The sequence below is a fragment of the Miniopterus schreibersii genome, assembly GCF_964146895.1.
Source record: "Miniopterus schreibersii genome assembly, chromosome: 21".
NCBI classification, from domain to species: domain Eukaryota; kingdom Metazoa; phylum Chordata; class Mammalia; order Chiroptera; family Miniopteridae; genus Miniopterus; species Miniopterus schreibersii.
In genome coordinates, this window is record NC_138123.1 from 1,948,204 (window position 1) to 1,969,117 (window position 20,914).

Below are 20,914 nucleotides of genomic sequence, written 5' to 3' on the forward strand. Positions count from 1 at the left end.
AACAGTGAATGTGGATAAATGTTAATTTCCTAGGTGTGAAAGCTTTTCAGGCATCTGAACAAACATCTGTTGAGACTTTGCTGTTTTGAAGGCGCTGTGTCAGGAAGATAAGCGGCAGGGAGGAGGGTAAGATGTCAGGAAAACCCAGTTAATCGTGGGGCAGACCACAGGGCATCATAAGCACTGCGAGAAAAATGCCCGCAGGGGTATGAAGTGCCGGAAGGAAGAGGCACCGTCACTACCTGGACGGAGCAGGACACCTGGTGCGGGACACGCCATCTGAGCAGGTCTGGAGGGGCTGGTGGGGTTTTGTCCCTATGACAGAGAACAGGTTCCTCGGAGCGCACGGGGAGGTCCCCAAGGGCATGGCGGTGATAAAGGCTCCCACACCCTTAGATGGGACGCATTCAGCGTCCGTGCAGACCCTGACCAAGCCGGTTCCTGCTGCACGTGGACACTCAGCCAGGCTCCCAGCAAGCAGAGGCTGATACTGAAAAACCAGCTGTGGCCCCGGCCCGCGCCCTTCCCCGACTGCGTGGACCACTCCTGGGGGCACCCCCCCGGGCCGGGGCCGGGCCACCTGCGAGCCCACGGGGCCAGCAGGGGCAGCGCCAGTAACCGACCCGTCCATCGACCTCGAGGTGTCGCCGAGCTTCCCCAGCCACCCTCCCAACGTCTCCCTTGGGCGGCCTGCAGCGCCCCTTCCCTCTTTTCCAGGATCAGGGAAACACCTCCCTTCCTGCAGACGGTAAAACAGGGGCTTTCCTGGGGCTGGGGCGGGGATCCCCCGCAGGACCGCGCCCTCCGCAGCCCGCGCGCCCCGTGCAGGCTGCGGGCCCGGGGGCGGGGAGCCCCGAGGATGCTCCGAGCATCCCGGTCCCCAGCCCGGGAGGGTCCGCGCCCGGGAGTCCGCCAGTTAAGCGCCCCCATTGGCCGTCCCCGCGGCACCTCCGTGTCGTCACTGTTATGCAAATGAGGGGGCGGCTCATTGGCTGGGCCTCCAGCGCAGCTCGCGGGGCGCGGGCGGGGGCGCGGGCGGGGACCCAGGCCGGGTGCGCGGGGCACCTGCCGCCCGTGCGGGCCGCGCTCAGCCCCGCGCCGCTCCCGCGCGTCCCCCTCGGCCGCGCCCGCGTGTTTCCCGCGAAGTTACTTTTGCCTTCCCGCCTCCCCCGAGTCCGGGGACCGGGGCGGCGCCGAGCCGGGGGCGGTCCCTTGGCAGCGGGGATCCCGGTCGCAGCCAGACTTTGGCTCCCGGGCTGGGTTTGCATCACCCCCATCCCTGTCGGGGAGACGAGCCGGCCCCCCGAGCCGGGGCTTCCGGCGGACCCTCCCCGCCCTCCAGGCCCCTGCCCCGCGGCCCACCGCGGCCCCCCTCCCGCTGCCCCGACGCCCCCTCTCCTCCATCCGCCTGCGCCCCCCACTCCCGGAGGAAGGATGGTGGATCTGGAGAGCGAGGTGCCCCCTCTCCCTCCCAGGTACCGGTTCCGGGATCTGCTGCTGGGGGACCAGGGATGGCAGAGCGACGACAGGTGAGCGGCGTGGTGCGGGATCCATCCCTGGATGCGGCGGAAAGAGGGGCAGGTGGGGAGCCCAGGGGGCGAGCGGGCGGGGGGCCCCGGAGCCGGGCGCAAGCGGGGGAGAGGGGCTCTGGCCTGTCTCTCCATTTTGAGCCCCTGGAGACGTCGCTACGGACCAGGGAACTCCCGCGACCCCTTTCCCGTGCCTGCAGCGGGTTTTCCGCACGCATCTGGTGCATCTCCCCCGGTGCTTTCTTAGGATCTGTGTGAGGCTGGGATCAGAAGTGCAAAGCAAATGGCCCGGCGCCTCCGGGCCGGCGACTCCCCTTTCCCCCTTAGGTGCCGGCCACCAGGCTCCAAAATGTGTCCAGGCTGCCGGAACAGCGCAGTAGAAACTTACCCCTCGGGCACCCGCGGGGCTCCCCCTCCTCAGCGCTGCCCTGGGCCAGGTGTCCCCCGCCACTGGGTATTTTATGCTCTGTAAACGTCTGCAGTTGCAGGTAGACAGTCGTTTTAAATATGTAACAGGTGGTTGGTGAAAATGACCACCTTTGCCATTGACAGGCAACTGCGCCTATTATTAATAGTAATAATGGTGTCTGCAGAGAATGATCCGATCTTTTCAGAATTAATGTTATTTTTAACCTAAGTATTGGTCTATGCCACCAAATTAAAACAAGTCCCGAAACTAGAATATTTATTATTAGCAGAACACCTGCTGCTCCTGGGATTTTCTGTAGCATCCTGCTGCTTCGCTGAACGTTTGAAATCCCTCAAGCCAGCCCGGTCTCGTTATTTCAAAAGCACGTTTTATGTTGCATTGAATTGAGCACTTTTCTGGAGTAGTCGTTTCACGTAGCACATGCCGCATTTCCTTGTTTTGAAATAATACGCTAACTGGGCTCTCAAGTCAATCGAAATGTCTCCTTGAAGTTCACTTTGCTATTGATGTTGTACTTTAATTACATAAAAGATCCATTATTGGTCTGATTCAAAAAAGCCCCTCTCTTCACTCCTGGGGGTCCCTTCCCTCCTCCTCAGCATCTCAGCTCCCGGTGTCAGCTCCTGCTCCTGCCCCCGGGGGAGTTCATCCTGTGCATCCACCACGGGCTTCTTGTTGGCCTCATATGAGTAATTTAAAGGGACACGGATGTTTTGCAGAGGATGATATTTCAATTCGGTCTTTGCTTTTTAGGCAAAAACACATCTATTGGTTAAGAGTTAAAAGAATGAAAACCAACTTAGCAGTAGGCTGGGAACGTAAGGTGTTCTGGCTGAATGAAGGGCCCAGAGAGAGGCTATTACCCAGGTCTGCAGTGCTGGCTGACACAGATCAGTTGTGTTAGCCTAGGTCCGCGGCTTACATGTTCGGAGGGATTGAATCTCTACTTGTGACTCCAGGACCTCCGCATCACCGTGTAGAACAGAAACCCTCTCCTCTGGGTAGAAAGCACGAGATGGACTCATAGGACACCTTTTGGACTTGGTGGTGGTAGCGTTGTTTGCTTTTTAATGTCGTAGCTGAGGTATTAATCGTTCATGTGGTTGCTCCCAGTTTTCTAAGGATGCTGCAGATGTAGGTCGGTAACTAAGAATCTTGGTTGGTTGAATCCTTCCTCAAAGAGTCGCTGCTATTTTGAAAACAGGTTTCGCGCATGTATTTATAACGTCTGTTATAATAAAGTTTATGCCAGTCCGACTTCACCTTAAAAACTGGCCAGTGTTGCAATGAGGTATTGAACATTTGAAAAGTTGTTCGCCTACTGACAGGAGAGTGGACCCTTTCCACCCTGCTCTTCAGTTCAGGTCTGTCTTACTGTCTAGCACGTGAAAATGAGCGAGGCCCATGGTCGCGGTGTGAGAGGTGTTTAAGGAGAGAACGCTGTGGGCCGATCTGGATACAGAGCGTGTGTGCTCCACGCCAAGGTTCTCGGTGACCTAACCTTGGATGGATAGTTCACTTAAATTTATACCTTACCACCTTTGGGTAGGGAAACATACACATACTATGTACGTGTAGATTCACGCGGTGAGCAATAACATTTCCGTCAACCACAAACAGCATATATGACAGTGGTCCCGTGAGATTATAATGGAGCTGAGAAATTCCTATCACCTGGTGACGTTGTGGCCGCCAGAATGTCCTGGTGTGACGCACTCCTCCCATGTTCGCGGTGACACTGGTGTAAACAGGCCCACGACCCTGTCTGTGGTATAAAAGTGCAGCACCTACAATTAGGCACAGTCCATAATAGCTGATCACGGTCATAAATGACCGTGTTGCTGATTTATATACAGGGCGTCTCCAAAAGATGTACATGCACTTTAACAGCTGGAAAGCTCAGCTGTGAAAGTGAAATGTGTACTAATAAACACTGCCTTTATCATTTTTCAGAGAGTGTGTATACATTTTGGGGGGACACCCTATGTTTACTACACTATACTTTTTATTATTATTATTTTTAAGTATATATCTTTATTGATTTCAGAGAGAGAAAGGGAGAGGGGGAGAGAGAGAGAAACATCAATGAGAGAGAGTCATTGATCGGCTGCCATCTCCACGCCCCCTGCTAGGGATCGAGCCCACAACCCAGGCGCGTGCCCTGAGTGGGAACTGAACCGTCACCTCCTGGTTCACAGGTTGATGCTCAACCACTGAGCCACGCTGGCCAGGCTCTCTTGTGCTGATTTAATCTTGTGTTTTGTACAGTCGCGTGCTGTGGGCCCTTAGCCCAGGGGCAGTAGGCCTTGCCCTACAGCCCAGGCGTGCAATGGGTTAGGCCTTCTAGGTGTGTGTAGGCGCTCGCTGTGATGTTCGCACAAAAAAAGGATCGCCTTAAGGACACGTCCCTCGGAATATCCATCCTTCTGTAAGTGGGCATGACTAGATGTATAAGGTACACGTAACAGAACTGTGTTCTCTATGAAACAGACGGGGCGCGCCAAAAAATGTATCCACACTTTAACAGCTGATAGCTCAATTTTGAAAGTGAAATGTATTTTAATAAACACTGCCTTCATCATCATTCAAAGTGTGTGTACACATTTCTGGGGGGCACCTTATATAACGCATATGTAATATATGTGTAGTGTATATAACAGTGCCATCCTTACAGAATTACCAGCTACCTCTCCTTCATCAGCATTCTGATACCTATTTCTGAGCAGGGCGAGGAAACAGAGTGGGACCTGGCTGTGCGGGTCATTTAGCACGTGCGTGACGTTAGTTCTGGGAGCCATTGAAATAAATTCGACAGTTGCTAAACGACACCAGCGCTTGTGCCTTCAGGATGTCTGTTGTATACACGACGCTCGTTTATTTCTTCGGCATCCTGAGTCAAACACACAAATCTAATTCAGACGGCTCATATAATATTTCTTTAATGGCTGTTTTTCCCTTCCGCTAGTCTCTGAGTGCATGCGACGTCCCAGGGCCTTATTAAGTTAGGTTTGGGGACGGCTGTAAGAAAGACTATGACACGGCGCTTGTCCGGGAGGTGTCTGCACAGAGTTAAGGGTGAGCTTCTCCCCAGGATGTCGACAGTATTGGTTCTGCTGTGATGATGGTTCTTGCAGAATTGCCACTTTAAGACTATCCAGAGACCACGCACTATTTGTAAACAGGGTAGTCGGTGTCTGCTTGAAAAGATACTGGGGCTGGATCCAAGGAGTTGGTGTGTTTTGCATCCGATACTTAGAGTACTTGGTCTCTTCAGAGTCACCCTGTGGTCGAAAGTGACATGACTAGAGGCTGGTTTTATGCGGAGGCCATTCTGTAGTATGAAGGGCTGTTGCTGTGTTAAAACCCAATGCGCCCTGGCTGCTGCGGCTCAGTTGGCCGGGTGTCCTGCCATGTACCAGGAGGCTGCTGGTTCGGTTCCCGGTCACTGACACATGCCTGGGCTTCGGGCTCTATCCTGTCGGCGGCGTGCAGGAGGCAGCTGACTGATATTGCACTCTCACATCGATGTTCCTCTCTCTCTCTCTCAAAATCAATAAGCTATTCTTTTTTTTTTTTTTTAATATATCTTTATTTATTTCAGATAGAGGAAAGGAGAGGGAGAGAGAGAGAGAGAGATAGAAACATCAATGATGAGAGAGTCATTGATCGGCTGCAGCCCACAACCCGGGCCTGTGCCCTGACCGGGAATCGAACCCCGATCGCCTGGATCCTAGGTCGATGCTCAACCGCTGAGCCAAGCCCGGCTAGGCCAATAAGCTATTCTTTTTTAAAAAATCCAATGAGGCTGAGCTCCCGTTGCCCACAGTGCAAATTTCCCGTTTGAATATTTCTAAGAGTCACAAAACCGTCAAGATTCAGAATATTCTCCTGAAGTTAAAGATCGGTGACTGTCGGGTTTCAAATGCCCTTTCTTGTCCTTCATCAGAGCTTAGTCATTTTAAAGTGTGGAACACAGGACACTTGATGTGGATAAATTATCACCACTGAGGATAAATTACAGTTAATGGACAATTCTCAGCTGCAGTCATGCAGAAGTGGGCCATTTATTTAATTAACACCATTTTAGTTTTCAAATATCTGCTCAGTCGTCTCAACTCCATTAATTTTAAATATATCTTTCATATTTTATAGGTTGCATTTAGAAGTAATGCAAGCAAGTCACCTAATGCATCGTAGTAACTGGAAAACATAAAAGGATTTGAACGAAAGAGTACAGTTCAATCAATTAATGGTTTAAGAGGTATTTTTAAAATTCGGGACATGTTTAGATAGCTTTTGGTGTATGTGTAATTTTAAATATCATACAATTCAGATATATTACTTTATGTAAAATTAAACTGGGGGCATTAAATTGGGGGATTGGGTTTTGGATTGGTAGGTGACACATTTATATAATTTAGCAATTTTATCACCCTTAATGAGTTACATATTATTTTGAAAAGTAGCTATTTAATGTAAAGTATTTATTTTAAGTTTTTAAGTTCAGGTCGGTCAAGAATGAAGTGTCATTTTTACTGCTTGATTACATAGTGGAATCAATCATGAATGTACAATATCTATAAAAAAGATTTAAACATTTACTCTTAGAGAGAGAATCCGGACAAGTTGTGTTTCTTAGCACTATTACATTAAAGAAAATCTCCACAAATAAGGCAACAAAAACTTACCTACTATTGAAGAAGGTAATGGTGCCAAAAAAATTACAGAATATAAATATAAATTTAAATATAAAACAGAAAAATGCATTGCTTAATAGTTATTGTTTTTTAATAGTTATCAAGAATTCAAATTTTAATATTCTATATAAAAATATGTATGATTCCTTCCTTTTGACTGGTTCTTATAAATAACATTGAAATGTAGCTTTTCGAATCACTTAAGAGTTTGTTTTTCAAGTTTGATTACGTTCATCACTCCCTTACATCCATTTTCTGGAAACGGTGATGTAATCGGAACAGGTCCTCTGCGAATGATACACTTCTAACTTTCCAAAGTATCTCTACATATAATAAGTCTTGGATAAGGGAGGTTGGAGTGTAGTAATTTCATTTTCCACATAAAGTATGTGACATTTTAAGATTTAATTTTCTACTAAACAGCTTTTCCATTGGAGCTTCAAGTAGTCGTGAGGATGGGAGAAAAAATACTCTTACAGATGGATGACCAAGAAAATGATGTCAGCCAGCTTGTTTTATCAAAATTAACATCCCTTTTCCCTTCTCTCTTACTAATGTAACTCTTCAACTTCTGCAAAAATAGACTTGAGAGGTAGTATGAGAAATAATACAGATGAAAGCTAAATACAGCTTGGTCTTCATGGATGGTACAGAAAAATTAGACGAACTATATATTTAGTTGTAATGCGTACCTGCAGCTAGGCCATGATTTTATCTTTTTGCTGTTGTTAACAGTGAGTGCGGTATTTTTATTGGCTTTCTCAAGTCATGTTCTTGTTCATTAAAAGGTTTTATATGTTCATAAATCATTTTGTCATCGACGGTTCATTAGTCTTTATTTGTATTTTTATGTATTATCAATGCTGTCTAAATTACCTTTAGTAAATGAAGCAAAAAGAAATATTTTTTTTACAGTGAAGTTTACCCAGTTACTTTATATATTTATAGTTTGAAATTAAATTGGTTTGGCCTCTTCTGTGCAGTAGTTAATACAAACCTTCAATCAAGATGTTTTTTCAACTAATGCTTTTCCTGAGTTTTAAATTGCCAATTAAAAATTTATCTCTAAAAGCAAGCAAAGCAACAGAGAGTGATCCCAAAAGATAATTCCTGTTTTTCTTTGACAATCTTTGGCTGGACATTGGATTTTTTTTTTTTTTATGGGCCGTGAAAAAACAACAATTCTTTTCTCAAGGATCTTAATCATAAGACAGTAATTGGGTTGCAGTCTGCTTATCTATTCTACAAAAAAGTGATCATGCACATGCTTGGGGTAGACAAATAAAAATCCAGGCTCCGTGAAGGCGAGAGAACATGGCTAAAATGTCATTGGGTCTTTCGTATCCAATCGCCTGGGAGCAGGAGAGGGGGTTAGAAATCTCTGGCCTTGATTCCCCAGTAACCAGATACAAATAGAACAAGCTCATCAATAGAACCCAAGATGTAAGTACAATTTCAAGGGAAGGAGGAACCACTCCACATACTTGGAAAAATAACTCATCTGTGCCAACTAATTCAGTGCACCGGTGGTGTGAGATTCATGGTCTCCTTTGGCTGGAAGTGCAGATGGGTTTGGAGATGGGAAGTGAAGAGGTTCCAGTTGCAAAGCTCTCACTGCCTGGAAAGATTAAGCCGAAATGCCCCTGGGTTGGCAGAGACCAAGGACAGGAAGGCTTTTCTCCACAGTATTGTTTTAGATCCATTATATTTATCTGAATATATTTTTTTTACAAATAGAAGCATTGCAGGAAAACACAAAAAAATCCAGCCTGTCGAGCTCAGCCGGTCGTTAGGGGACAGTGGCTGGCGGCAGGTCCTCAAATCTTTGGCCCCTGTCGAGTGTAGTGTCTTAACTGGGCTGGCCTTTGGAACTGGGCTCGAAGGCCCACATCTCTCGGGCAATCATGCCATGGTCTCAGGAGAAATCACTGCCCTCGTGTGTGCATCCCTTGAACTCAGAGGTGAATGGCTTCCAATTTTCACAGTGGGCAGATCTGTGCGGGAAATGGGCACTGTACACAAAGCCACAGAGCAGCGACCGAGAGAAATCCAGGGCTCCCGGGTCGTGGCTCTGCAGCACTGGACTTTGCACAGGATCATAACGATGAATTGTTAGCACCAGGCCCGCTCAGGCCGTCTTGTAAATCGCTGTGTGAACAGCAATAAAAGCGGATTAACACGCTTCAGCCTCACTGAACTCCCTCGGGCAAAACTTGTCGACTGCCCACATATGGCAAACAACCGGGTATTAACCATGGGACCAGATGTGTGTCTTAATGACCGACGGCCTTCTGTCTCAGGTCTGTCCAAACGGAAATACCCCGGGATCTCGCAGGGTTTAGGGCGCTCAGGAAGCCAGACAGGTCCCAGGAAGGAGTGAGGCAATGACTTTATTTATTTATTTATTTATTTAATTTTTTTGGAGTGAGGCAATTGACTTTAGCAGCAGCCACGCTGCGGGGTGAGGACATTGGCTGTTTTTAACTATTTCGTGCATTGTTTTACCTATTTTTACTGAACATACAAAGAAAAGGTGAGAGGGGAGGATGATATTGAATATAGTACTTAGCACAGAGACAGTGAACATTCACCAAGAGCTTAGTATGTGCCACGTGTTGTTTTAGGCACGTTACATGTATTGTTTCATTTCACCTCCACACTGGCTCTGAGGAATTCTGCCATTTCCCCCTTTTTGCAGATGAATGACCCGAGTTACAGAAATGTGGCACTCGCTCCAAGTTACATAATTAGACGAGGTAGACCCAGCATCTAATTATTGTGCCTCCCAATTCTGTTTATAACATGAACACATGGGATTGAATGCTGTTAGATAACAGAAGGAACAAAAGGCAAACTAGTGTGAATGTTTCTGAAGGCAGGAGAGTCGCAGGGCCTGTGTCTCCCTCCAGGCCAGGATGACAAGGCCCAGCTCCAGCTCCAAGGGAGTTACGGGGTTTGTGAAGCTGGTCATTGTTGGGGGGAGAAAAGCCTATTAATTTACTATTAAAATAAAACTCAATTAGAAAAACTTGACAGGGTTTTTTCTTTTGACAATATTTCTAGTGACTACAATGTTTAATAATAAAACTTTCTGAGAATATGTTCACTCATCTGTCCTCTGCTAACCCGTCCGTCTCCTGAGCCTTTTGGGGATTCCTGCACCATCACAGATAAATTTCCCTAAATCCTCAGTTTTTTCCAAAGAGAGTTTCCTCTGCTTGCTTCTGCTGGCCTTGAGTTAATAATCTAGGGAACTTGAACTCTTCCCATTGTAAAATGAGAACCGCCACATCCACGGGGCGTGCAAGAGGCAGCCCATCCATGTTGATCCACCGAAGTTTTGATTAAAGGTATATTGATTAATAATTATCTTTCTTAATTAGGTGTTTTATGAACCGTGCATTTATATTCTTTGTTTATGTGTTTTGGTACCTATTTTTGGTCTATGGATTTTATGTGGACTTTTATTCATTATTTTTGTACAATAGTGTCTCAAACATTTTAAGTCTATAATCACAACCTGACAATATTTTCGTCTTGCTTTTAAAAATATCTTGTAACAGAACACAGTGCTCAATCTCATAATCTATTTTTCTCTGTCTTATACTTTTCGCACAGCAGGTCCCCATATTAATACCTCTAAGGGGCCTTTTCTGCCACATTTAGCTATGGAAATGATATACAATTTTCTTCTCGAAAGAAGTGTTCTTTAGGTAGCTATTTGTCAGCTGGTACCAAGCGTGATGAAACTGTAACAGTAGTTTATTTGTTCATTCCGAAACGACAGGTGAGCGTCCCTATTATTTCATAATGTCCCCCCTTTTCCCTTTCCCCCTCCCACCATAACCCACCTTTTTATTTCTGCACATCTGGCCTTGAAATAGCTCCAGAGGACATTGCTTTTCTGCCCCATCCCTTTTGATTTCTTGCACAGTTGCCTGCCTTCATTCATAAAAATCGCTTTGGTCAGGTCGTTCCTCACTGCAGCTACTCCCACCGCCTTCTCTGTGGCCCAAAGGACACAGTCTAAACGCGGCAACTTCACGTGTGAGGACCACCGATTCCGACACCGAATGTCCTCTGAAACCACTCAGGAAACTCTGCCCTGGGCCTGCTGTTACTTTTCCCGGCTGCAGGTCACCTCTCCACTACCTGAGCCTGTTGAATCTGACCCAGAGCTCGGTCCCCCTGCTCTTGGCACTGAAGGATCTCCAGTGACCTCCTGACCTAAATTCTCCCTGCTTATGTCTGTGTCCTGGGCTCAGTCAATGTGCATTGAGATCTTAATGAAGGAGGGGGGTAAACTTCTAAAAATTATTGGCATAAAGTGATAAAATGTGATGCACATCCCAGGCAGTGCACTAAGAGGTTGCAAAAATAGAGCCAGGCAGACAGGGCCCGTTACACGACGCGTCCTCAAGATAAACAATGACCAGTCCTCAAGCTGGTCACACAGTTCATCCTGACACTTCCTTGGTAGTTGGGGAACCATGTGTGTGAACTCACTGGCTTTATCTAGAGGGAAAACAAACCTCTCAGGTCTTTATTACTGGAAATGGTTTTGCAACCTGGAGCCCTGGGTTTGGCTGCTGTCCTATTGCAGAAACAGAGCCGGGGGGTGGGGGTGGGGGTGGGGAGTGAGGTCGTTGGGGGGTTGAGGAGGGGTGCAGTCTTGATGTTTACATTGCAAAGAGAAGGCTCCCAGCCCACAAAGGGCTTGCCTACTTCTCCAGAAGGATTTATAGCATTTCAAAGGAAGGAAGTACGTACAAATAAAAACCTTCTAAAGTCACTGCTGAAAGAAAAGGGGGTGGATGGAGAAATCTTTTCTGTGTTTGAACAGGGAGAATGAAGTGTCTTTCTTCTAATTTTTATTTGTCCTTAGGATACCAACAACATGGGAATGTCTTTCATTCTTGGATAAAGACCAGAAATCTCAGGAGGCTTGTAGGGCTGGCTGGTCCCGGTCCCTCTCTCAAGCTTTGTCTCACTCCCTGCTCTGCTCTAGCACATTTTTAGCTACACGGTTTTAACTTATTTCTTACACTTTTTCCAAAAATTTTCTGACAGGTGTTCTACCCACTTCTTAGATATAGTCAAGATGTGTTTTCTTTTAGAACTGAAACTTATTTTTACTATATCTAAGAAGTGGATAGAACACCTGTCAGAAAATTTTTGGAAAAACTGTAAGAAATGAATTGTGAGCTTGTTCATTAGGTGTTTCGTCTTCTTATAACTCTTAGTTTAGAGTCTGTTTGTTTTTGGTTCTGTTTTCCCGGAAAAAAAAAAAAAATCATTGACCAGGTTCCCAAAGGCATTAGAGATTCTGGTACGTTACACATTACTTGGCTTGTTGCACTGGTTGTGGAAATATTAACCCCTCCATTTTCCTAGAAAAAAAAAAGAAAGGAAAGAAGAAAGGAAACCCCCACACACAAGTAAAGGCAAATTTAAAAATTATTATAAAACTATAAATCAGATAGATGACCCTTACTTTATGATTGTCTTGTTCGTTGTTAGGTCTATGAAAATCTGCCTCGACCTAACTCTGGTTCTCTTGGCCGTGGGTTTCCGCGGCCCATCCTCACGGGGTCTGTGCGAGCTGCACACGTAACCTCCCCAGCAGTGGACAGGTTGTGGGACTCCTGCTTCTAAGAGATTTCTGTGGTTTCATTATATCATGGTTATCTTTAAAATTAAGTTTACTGGGGTGACACTGGTTAATATGAACATATAGGTTTCCGGTGTGGGTTTCTGTGTTACCAGATCTGTATATTGTGCTGTGTGCCCACCACATACTGGAGGTGCATTTTTCAACATGGTTTAGAAGATGTCTCTCTAAGGAACAGAAGAAATGAAGTGTTTTCATTTCACCTGATCCGACACTGTGTGTCCTTAGCATACAAACACTGACTAAATAAAGCAGCAAAGCGGCCCAAGGGTGCCCCTCCTTTTTAAACAGCCCTCCCTGCCCTTCAACACCCTCAGAAGCCCCCCCCCTTCGACCTGCCACACCCTCCTCTCTCATTCTCTGCAGCTCTGTTCTGTATACAACCCTAAAGGTCAAGTTTATGTCGTGTGCCTCAAACCAAAACAAAACAGTTCTTATTGCCCCTCGCCCCCATGTGACAGGCTCATGAGGCAGTGATGGCGTGAAGATGGGTGGGATGGGCTCAGAGTGTAAGCCTGTGAGTCAATCCCCATCGACCTCCAAGCAGTCGGGCCTGGACGGGGCGAGAGCAGGGAGCCTGAGCTTCCCCCCCCCCCCCAGCCAGGCTGAGTCTGCTCCCCTCCGCCCAGGGCCCCCCGGGGACAGTGCTGTGAAAACCGCACCCTGACCTAAAGGAACTGGTCTGGTACAACCTCTGCAAGCGATCTGACATCATGAATCACAACTGTGAGAGTATGAAGAGTGTCTTGGATTTAGGGGGAAAAAAAATCCACTAGGAACATAATCTTCCCATGCGAGGTTGACATTTTCCATGCCCCCCCCCCCCAATTGATCTCAGAAATGCCTCTCCTTCCAGGCGTGATCTTCCCCCTTTTCCTGTCCCACCCCAGGTGTTGGGTTCAGAAAAGGGAAGCTCCTACCTGAAGGGGACAGGTTCCCATGATCACTAAGCAGAAAGGGGAGAGACCAAGAAACAGCACGCCGGTGGCTGCTGGCTGCTGGCTGACTTATTTTAGAGCCTCAACAAGGGGCCTCTTGCTTATCTTTAAGCCTGTGTAACGGATAAAATACACGCGTGGTCTACACTGGAAATCCTAAGTGCTGTCCTGCATGTTAACACAAGGGACGACACAGAAAGGCCACACGGCTCCGGCTATGCCCTTGGCTTTGACGGTCTTGTATGAAGATGGCCTAGCAGACATCACTGATCTGCAATGTAAAAACCCACGTTTTTCAGACAGCGATCAGAAAAGACGCCGCGTTTAAAATAAACAGTCGTGATTCTGCGTGTTTTCTTGCACGTGGCACTCGAAGCAAAACACTTCGGGGGAATGGAGACAGCCCAGTGCTTGAGTTTCCCAAGGCTTCTGCCAGGATCTCTGGTTTTTCCCTTCTCTGCCTCCTGCCGAGAAAGCGCACACGTTCGGAAGTGTAGTCTGCTGGGCTGACGGTTTCCCCCTGTGAGCTCATAATAGGCATATGGGAGTGGGCCTGAGCTGGAGACAAGCTGTTGATTGCTATTGAACACTCAAAAAATGTCAGGTATCAAAAAGTTTTAAAAACGATCCAGGGACAGGCTAAAGAAACGTGTGAGATTTTCAGAAAATTGACGTAACACCATCCTGATGGGGGCTTATGGGGAGAAAAGTGGGTTGGGGTTGGGTTATTTTGCTGAGTCCTGGCAGTCACAAAGTTACAGTTTTCAAGGAACAGATTTAAGACCTAGCTAAGCATCCAGAAACTCACAAAATAACAGCAGCAGTTTGGTTTGTTATATTTGGAACCATATAATTAGGACTAAGCTGTTATTATGAACAGTTGACCCTTGAACAACATGGGATTGAACTGCATGGTTCCACTTCTATGCAGATTTTTTTTCTCCCAGTAAATACTGTAAATGTATTTTCTGTTTCTTAGGATTTTCTTAATAACATTTTCTTCTCTCCAGCTTACTTTACTGTAAGAATATAGTATATAATACACATGGCATACAGAAACACACAGTGCAGAAGTACAGTGCAAAGAGTGGGTTTTTCCTATTTTTATTTGTTACTATTATCTACTAATTCCCCTCATATCATCATTTTTATGGCCGATAAATGTTCTGCTCATGTTATAAGCAACTCCCTGAAATTCCTTAAAACTTATTACTTGATGTGTGGCCCTGAGCCCTTATTGGATGCAAAATCTCTGGACCCACTCAGACCTACAAAATAAAAACCTGCATTTTAAAAGGTTTTAGCTGATTTGTGTTTGTTTCAAAGTTGGAGAAGCACTAACCTTAAAATACTTTTCTCTTGGGCTCTACCCTGCTGAAGTTTATTTCTAGCCCGTTGCCTTATGAAATGATGACATTTCAATAACAATATTTAAAGGGATAGTTGCATTGCTTTTGTCCAAATTATGCATATCCATTTAAGATGTAAAAATAACCCGGAGAAATACAAATTAGAAAACTCACTCAACCACTCAGAAATAACATCATTACCATACAATAATTCTAGACATCTAAATATTCACCTATAGGTGCAGATATATATAGAAAGGTGGATGGATGGATGGATATGGAAAAATAATTTTCCTGAAATGGAATCAGATAGTTTTTTTGAATTTCGAATTGGTAAAAAACAAAGACATTAAGTGAAATGGAAAGTGCTGCTGAACTGGTAAGGGGTATTTCTTTACAAGGAGAGACATCGGATTTTAAAACTCTTCCAAGTGTAACAGCATCGTGAGGTGGATGTGTTTCAAGTTGAGACGTCTGGTGTCCGTCCAGTGAAAGGCGAGGGAATCAGCAGCATCGCCTGCCTCGCACTCCCACCTCCTGATTCCGTGTCTTCAAAACATTTTTTATTTTTTACGACGGCAAATTCTTTGATAACCACAGTCCATTCTATAACCATCCTTTCAATAGTTGTTTGAGCTTATTCCTTCACTTAGGGGTACGACTATCTCATGAGCAGCAGGAAGCAGAGCATCCCCCACTGTGAGTTTTTCTTTTGACTCATCTCTTAAATGCAAAGATTTCCATGAATGGTTTTATCTTCTCCGGCCCAAGAAAATCTCTGGCCTGCGCCCCGAGAAGGTGTGCTGCGTGCCCGGGAGCCCAGGCTGCACCTGCCCAATTCTTCCGTTGCTCCGTCCCGCAGGGATTGCTGCAGACATTAGCTCCTCTAGGAAAGCTCAGGGCTCCTGCTTGACCTACCCCTTGACCTTGACTGAATATGCATGAAGCTCTGTGGAGTCTCGCATCCACCAGATGTGCTCGGGTTTGGGACCGGTTTTGCGGCGCACCGCCCGCTACGGGCTGCTGCGGACTTGAGTCTCCATTCTTTCAGAACAGTTTTCTTCTTTGATAATGTTTTCTAATTGAATGTATTGGGGTGATGTCGGTTCCCAGGGCACAACTCAGCAAAACATCGTCTTCACACTGGGCCGTGCGCCTGTCCCCTGTCCCCCCAGCCAGGTCTCCTTCCGTCCCATTCCCCCTCCCTCTGCCCACCTCGGCCTACCCCACCCCCTTGCCCTCTGCTATCCCCACGCTGTTGTCGTGTCCATGTGTTAGATATATATGTATTTTTTATTTTATTTTATTTTATTTTTTGCCTAGTTCCTTCACCTTCTGCCATCCAGGTCCCCACCCCTTCCCTCTGACTGCCGCCCGTCTGCTCCATGCCTCTGGTTCTATTTTGTTGGTCAGTCCATTCGGTTCATTAGGTTCCACATGTCCCAGCAGCCGCTCCCCAAGGTCACATCTCCTGCTCGGTCACCCTTGTCCCATGTCTCCATGCCTCCTCCTTTCCCTCCGCCCCGACGATTCCGTCCACGGCCGTCGTGAGGGTCACGCCAGGCCCGGGAGGGAGCTCTGGTCTCCCCTGTTCTCGTCAATTCTGCAGCCCCTGCTCGATTCTATCCCACTCGCCTCCCAAGCCCTTCTCTTGATTTTCAGAAGCCTCTTGTGAAAGTAAAAATCTAAACGTGGACAGGTTTTTTTTAATGTTTGTTTTGGGGGTCAGGGCTGTGGGAAACAGCTCGTCATTCACAGGAATTGTAGCTTCTGCCAGGAGCTTTTTGCATGGATGGAAAACATATCACTATAATTGAATCAAATTGTATGTGTTTCCAAACCTGCTGGGCTTTTTTGTTTATTTTTTTTATAATCTTTTGGTAAGAATGATGGTTGATTCCACCCCCCCCCTTCTCTCATCCGGGAAAACTTTAGTTTTAAACTCAATCTTCTTATTTTTGTGAAGCCAATCATCATTCCAAGTTTTCCCCCAACTGCTCACATCCTGAGACAAATCACAGGGTTGGTCTCACAGGAGACATTGTTTGTATTAGAAAACAACTTGATCACGTATAATGGGACATGAAAGAGCCGGGCCTGCCAACGCGCCTGGACGCTGCTCAAGGGTCATTCTTTTCCCACTGAACTCTGTCTGAAAACAAATTACGATGAAAAGCCTGCTCAGTGAGAATGTGGAATCATATCAAAGAAACTGCCCAACCACCCGAGTGTTCCTGACATCCAGCAACTCACTTCCAGACTAGAGACATACTAGGCAAATTTATTTCCAACTTCTAAGTAGAAAATTCCCCACGTTGCCCCTTCTGATTGCAGCCCCACTCACGTGAAAACATCTGTGTTACTTTTGGAAAAAGAGTTCTTAGAAGATGAAATATATATGTATTTTTTAAAAAGTATTGTTTGAATAGGTAATCCACTCACAAGTTTAACATTTTAAAACTTGTGTAAACAGAAATGGAAGGAATAGAATAAAAATATTCTAATATCTCTCCCTCCAGCCAGTTTGAATTTCCAAAGACAATCACTTCAGCTGCTCCTCTGTTTCTGGTATTTGCTTCTGGAAACAGCTTGTAAGTTTGGAAGAAAATACATATATGTGCATAAATATATAAACGGATACATACACACACATTTATTTTTCTCTTTGTAGAAATGACAGCTACTATATAGTCTATTTTGTAGACTTCTCTTTTCACTTTATAAGATGTCTTGGAGAGAGTGCCCCAACAATGCACTCAGTTTTCTCATGTTATTGAAACTTGCAATGTGATCTCTTGGGGGGAGCATACTGTAACCTATTAATACAGTGACCTTTCTTGGACATGTAGGTTGCTTTAGAGAGTCATCCAAGCTGCATGTATGAGTAGTTTGTTCTTTTTCCTGCTGCATTGTACTCCACAGTATAGATATACCACAGTCTGTTTCACCATTCACTCACTGAAGGACATCTGGGCTGTTTCCAGCTCTGAGCTATTACAAATAACTTGCTATGAACATTTGTGTGCACATTATTGTGTGAACATAAATTTTAACTTCTCTGACGTAAATGTCTAAGAGTGCATTGCCGAGATCTATGGTAGGTGTATGTTTCATTTCACTTTATTATTTTTTAAAAACAATGAAACTCTTCCAGAGTGGCTGGACCATTTATATTCCCATCAACAATGTATGAGCAGTCCAGTTTTCCACATCCTCACAGCATTTGGTGCTGTAACTAACTTTATTGTTTTGGCCATTCTGATAGGTGTGTAATGGGTCTAATTTTTAAATTATAAAAGGTTACAAACTTCATTCAGTAGATCCACTCAGAAAATTACAGAAAGCTGTAGCGGACATCCATTTTCCCAACATCAGATGATTCTTCAAAGACAAAAATAATACGGTAACGGTTATACCGTATACATTTTTATTAATTTTGGTTTTGTCTGGACTCCTTTTATCTCCCAATATCCTCTTTCCCATTATGCTTTCACCTTCAGAGATTTATCTTTGAGAGCAGTGAGGTGGTAGTAAGAGTGATTTTTTTTATTGCTATTCCTTCTGACAAAATTTACAGCTCTGTGGTTATACTGGGAGAGTTCTGACTTATAGTCCCTGGTGAAATGTACACAAGACATTTTACTGAGATCCAACCTCGGCCTTCTGATTTTGGAATCCTCAAAACTGCAGTATGTTAAAATGTTAATTCTCTAAGATATTGCTGAGAGACAGATGGGATAATTATCTACATATCAAATATAATTGTTTGGAAGCTACCAACTAAATCATGAAGCGAGTTCCTTAGGCATGAAGCTCTATTCTAGTGAATTCCCTTGAAGAATTATAAGTCGGTGTCTTTCAAGGCCACCACGACTATATGTAAAATTGATGTTTTGCTTATAAATTAGCTAAATTGTCATATTATTTATTTACAACTTAATATAACATATCTGGGTGTTTATTTCTGCTTTTCATTTTGCCTTGAACATGTTCTGCTCCTTGATGTTCCCACCTGCTTTGTCTACAGGTGACTCTCTGTTCCTTGGTTATTTTCTCAGCAAAGGGATCTGCTGAGCTCCTGCTATCCCTTGAGGGGGGAGGGGTCATGCTAATCTCCGTATCATTCCAGTTTCAGTAGATGTGCTTCCGAAGTGAGTGCTGCTAAACTCTGGACCAGTTAATTCCTTCTCTCGAGTTTCATAAGACTCAGGCCAGCAGTTCCCTCGTCTTCACGGTTCCTCAACAGAACCTCAGGTTCAGCATCTTCAAGAAAAGGACATGTCCCTTTTGTCCATCGCTGTTTCTACAGTGCCCAGTGGGCACCTTACCCGTGTAGATGCTCAATAAATCTATGTATTTTTGTTGAATGATTGAGGGAATGAAATAATGGACTTAAAATGATCTCCCTGCTCCATGCACGTTTGTTGTTCTTGCTCCAGTGAGTTACTCCCAACTCCTGCTTCTTTGAGGGCGAGCAGGTTGGTGAACTCAGAAGGGAGACTTTGTAAGAAGAAGGGACACTGTAGAATGCTGTCCAGGATTTAGTTGGGCTCAACCAAACCACTTTCAGATATTCCAGACTTACCGCTCCATCTCCTTCATCCAGGATTCTATCTTTTGGGAAATCAGAGTTCTATAAAAACATCAGTGTTTTACTTCAAATCAATGTTCTCTGAAGTTTTATATCCATAAATCCAATGCTATCAGGTTGCTCCATTTTCTTCTCTTGAGATGATTTGATGTCATTTTGTGGCTCGGTCTAAGGAAGGGTAACATATTTTATTTTTTTAATTTTCTTTTTAAATTACAGTTTACATTCAGTATTTTGTATTAGTTTCATGTGTGCAGCACAGTGGTTAGACAACCATATACTTTACAAAGTGTCCCCCCAATATTTCCAGTGCCCACCGGGCACCATACACAGTTATTACAATATTATTGACTACACTCCCTGTGCTGTACTTTGTGTCCCCCTGACTGTTCTGTGCCTACCAGTTTGTACTTCTTAATCCCTCACTTTTTTCACCCAGTGCCCCAACCCCCTCCCCTCTGGTACCCATCAGCCTGCTCTCTATCTATGAGTCTGTTTCTATTTTGTTTGTTCATTTATTTTGTTCTTTAGATTCCACCTAGAAGTGAAATCACATGGTATTTGTCTTTCTCTGACCGACTTGGGTAATGCATCTTTTCAAATATGTCCCCAACTTGCAGTTATATGTATAATTTAATTTTTAATTTTGCAATTTCAGTCCATTTCCTCTTGAATGTTCAGAACATTTGGTGACACACCAGTATTAGGAGATTGTTTTTCACAGTGGTTGGAGGGAAAATGAGCAGTTGTTATGTGAGGATTATAAAATATGTGGAAGCACATGTTTTTTTCTAAAGTCATTTATTTTTCATTCAACTAGATACATTTCATGAAAGTCCACACTTCATTTCTGAAGCTCTAATCCTTATAGTACATTAAAAGAAAATCTTTACTGATTTCAGAGAGAGGAAGGGAGAGGGAGAGAGAGACATCAAAGATGAGAGTCACCGATCGGCTGCCTCCTGCAGGCCCCCACCAGGGATTGAGCCCCAAAACCCGGGCATGTGTCCTGACTGGGAATCGAACCGCGATCTCCTGGATCCTAGGCCGATGCTCAACTGCTGAGCCACACCAGCTGGGCTGTATCTCCTTTCTTATCCCAACATTTCCCCTCTTTTGTGGTTAATAAGATTGTTCAAGGTTGAGCTTGGAAACAAACGTTAAGTGTTTCCCGGATGTCAACTTTATAAATGAACTTAGCTGTTGAAAGATTCTGTTGATGTTGGTTCTGGAAACTCATCTGATGTCCAAGCACATTACGTGGAAATTGCACCCATCACTTACTTTCCTCTCTTTCTTGCTTGGCTACCACTGTATTTATGATGCTATTCAGAGTCGGAATGACTTGTTCCTGGCAGGATGTGCTGTTAGTCCAAACTCTGATGTTTTGAAAAGATGTTTTATGGGCTACAGTTTTAAGTCAGAATTGTATTCCTATCGATCCTCATTTGCAGTCACTGGGAAAGAAAGAAATCTGAACATGGGATTAAAAACAATCCTTTCCTAAGAGGGGGAAGAAAAGACTAATAAAAAGCTTTGTTTACTGCAGTGTTGAGCACAAGCAGCTAAATGACTCATTTGAGTATGTTGATGGCTAATTTGAATCGGAGCCAGAACCTGAACTCACAGGTGAGCCTGCTTAGGTGCCTCGTCGCCACGCTGGTAACTTCTCAGTACCGGGGAGCCCGCTTCTGTACTCACTTCCCTCC

The 20,914-nt window shown here is 45.0% G+C and overlaps 1 protein-coding gene across 2 annotated transcripts in view; it reads left to right on the forward strand.

The window, feature by feature from the left end:
• Nucleotides 1-1,042: 1,042 nt before the first annotated feature.
• Nucleotides 1,043-20,914, forward strand: part of KCNT2 (potassium sodium-activated channel subfamily T member 2) — a 103,930-nt gene continuing 84,058 nt past the window's right edge. For both annotated transcript variants that reach the window (XM_081123744.1, XM_081123745.1), the window contains exon 1: nt 1,043-1,529. In XM_081123744.1, coding sequence (XP_080979870.1) covers nt 1,435-1,529 — 95 coding nt within the window. In that variant the 5' untranslated portion in view covers nt 1,043-1,434. The remainder of the gene's footprint in view (nt 1,530-20,914) is intronic.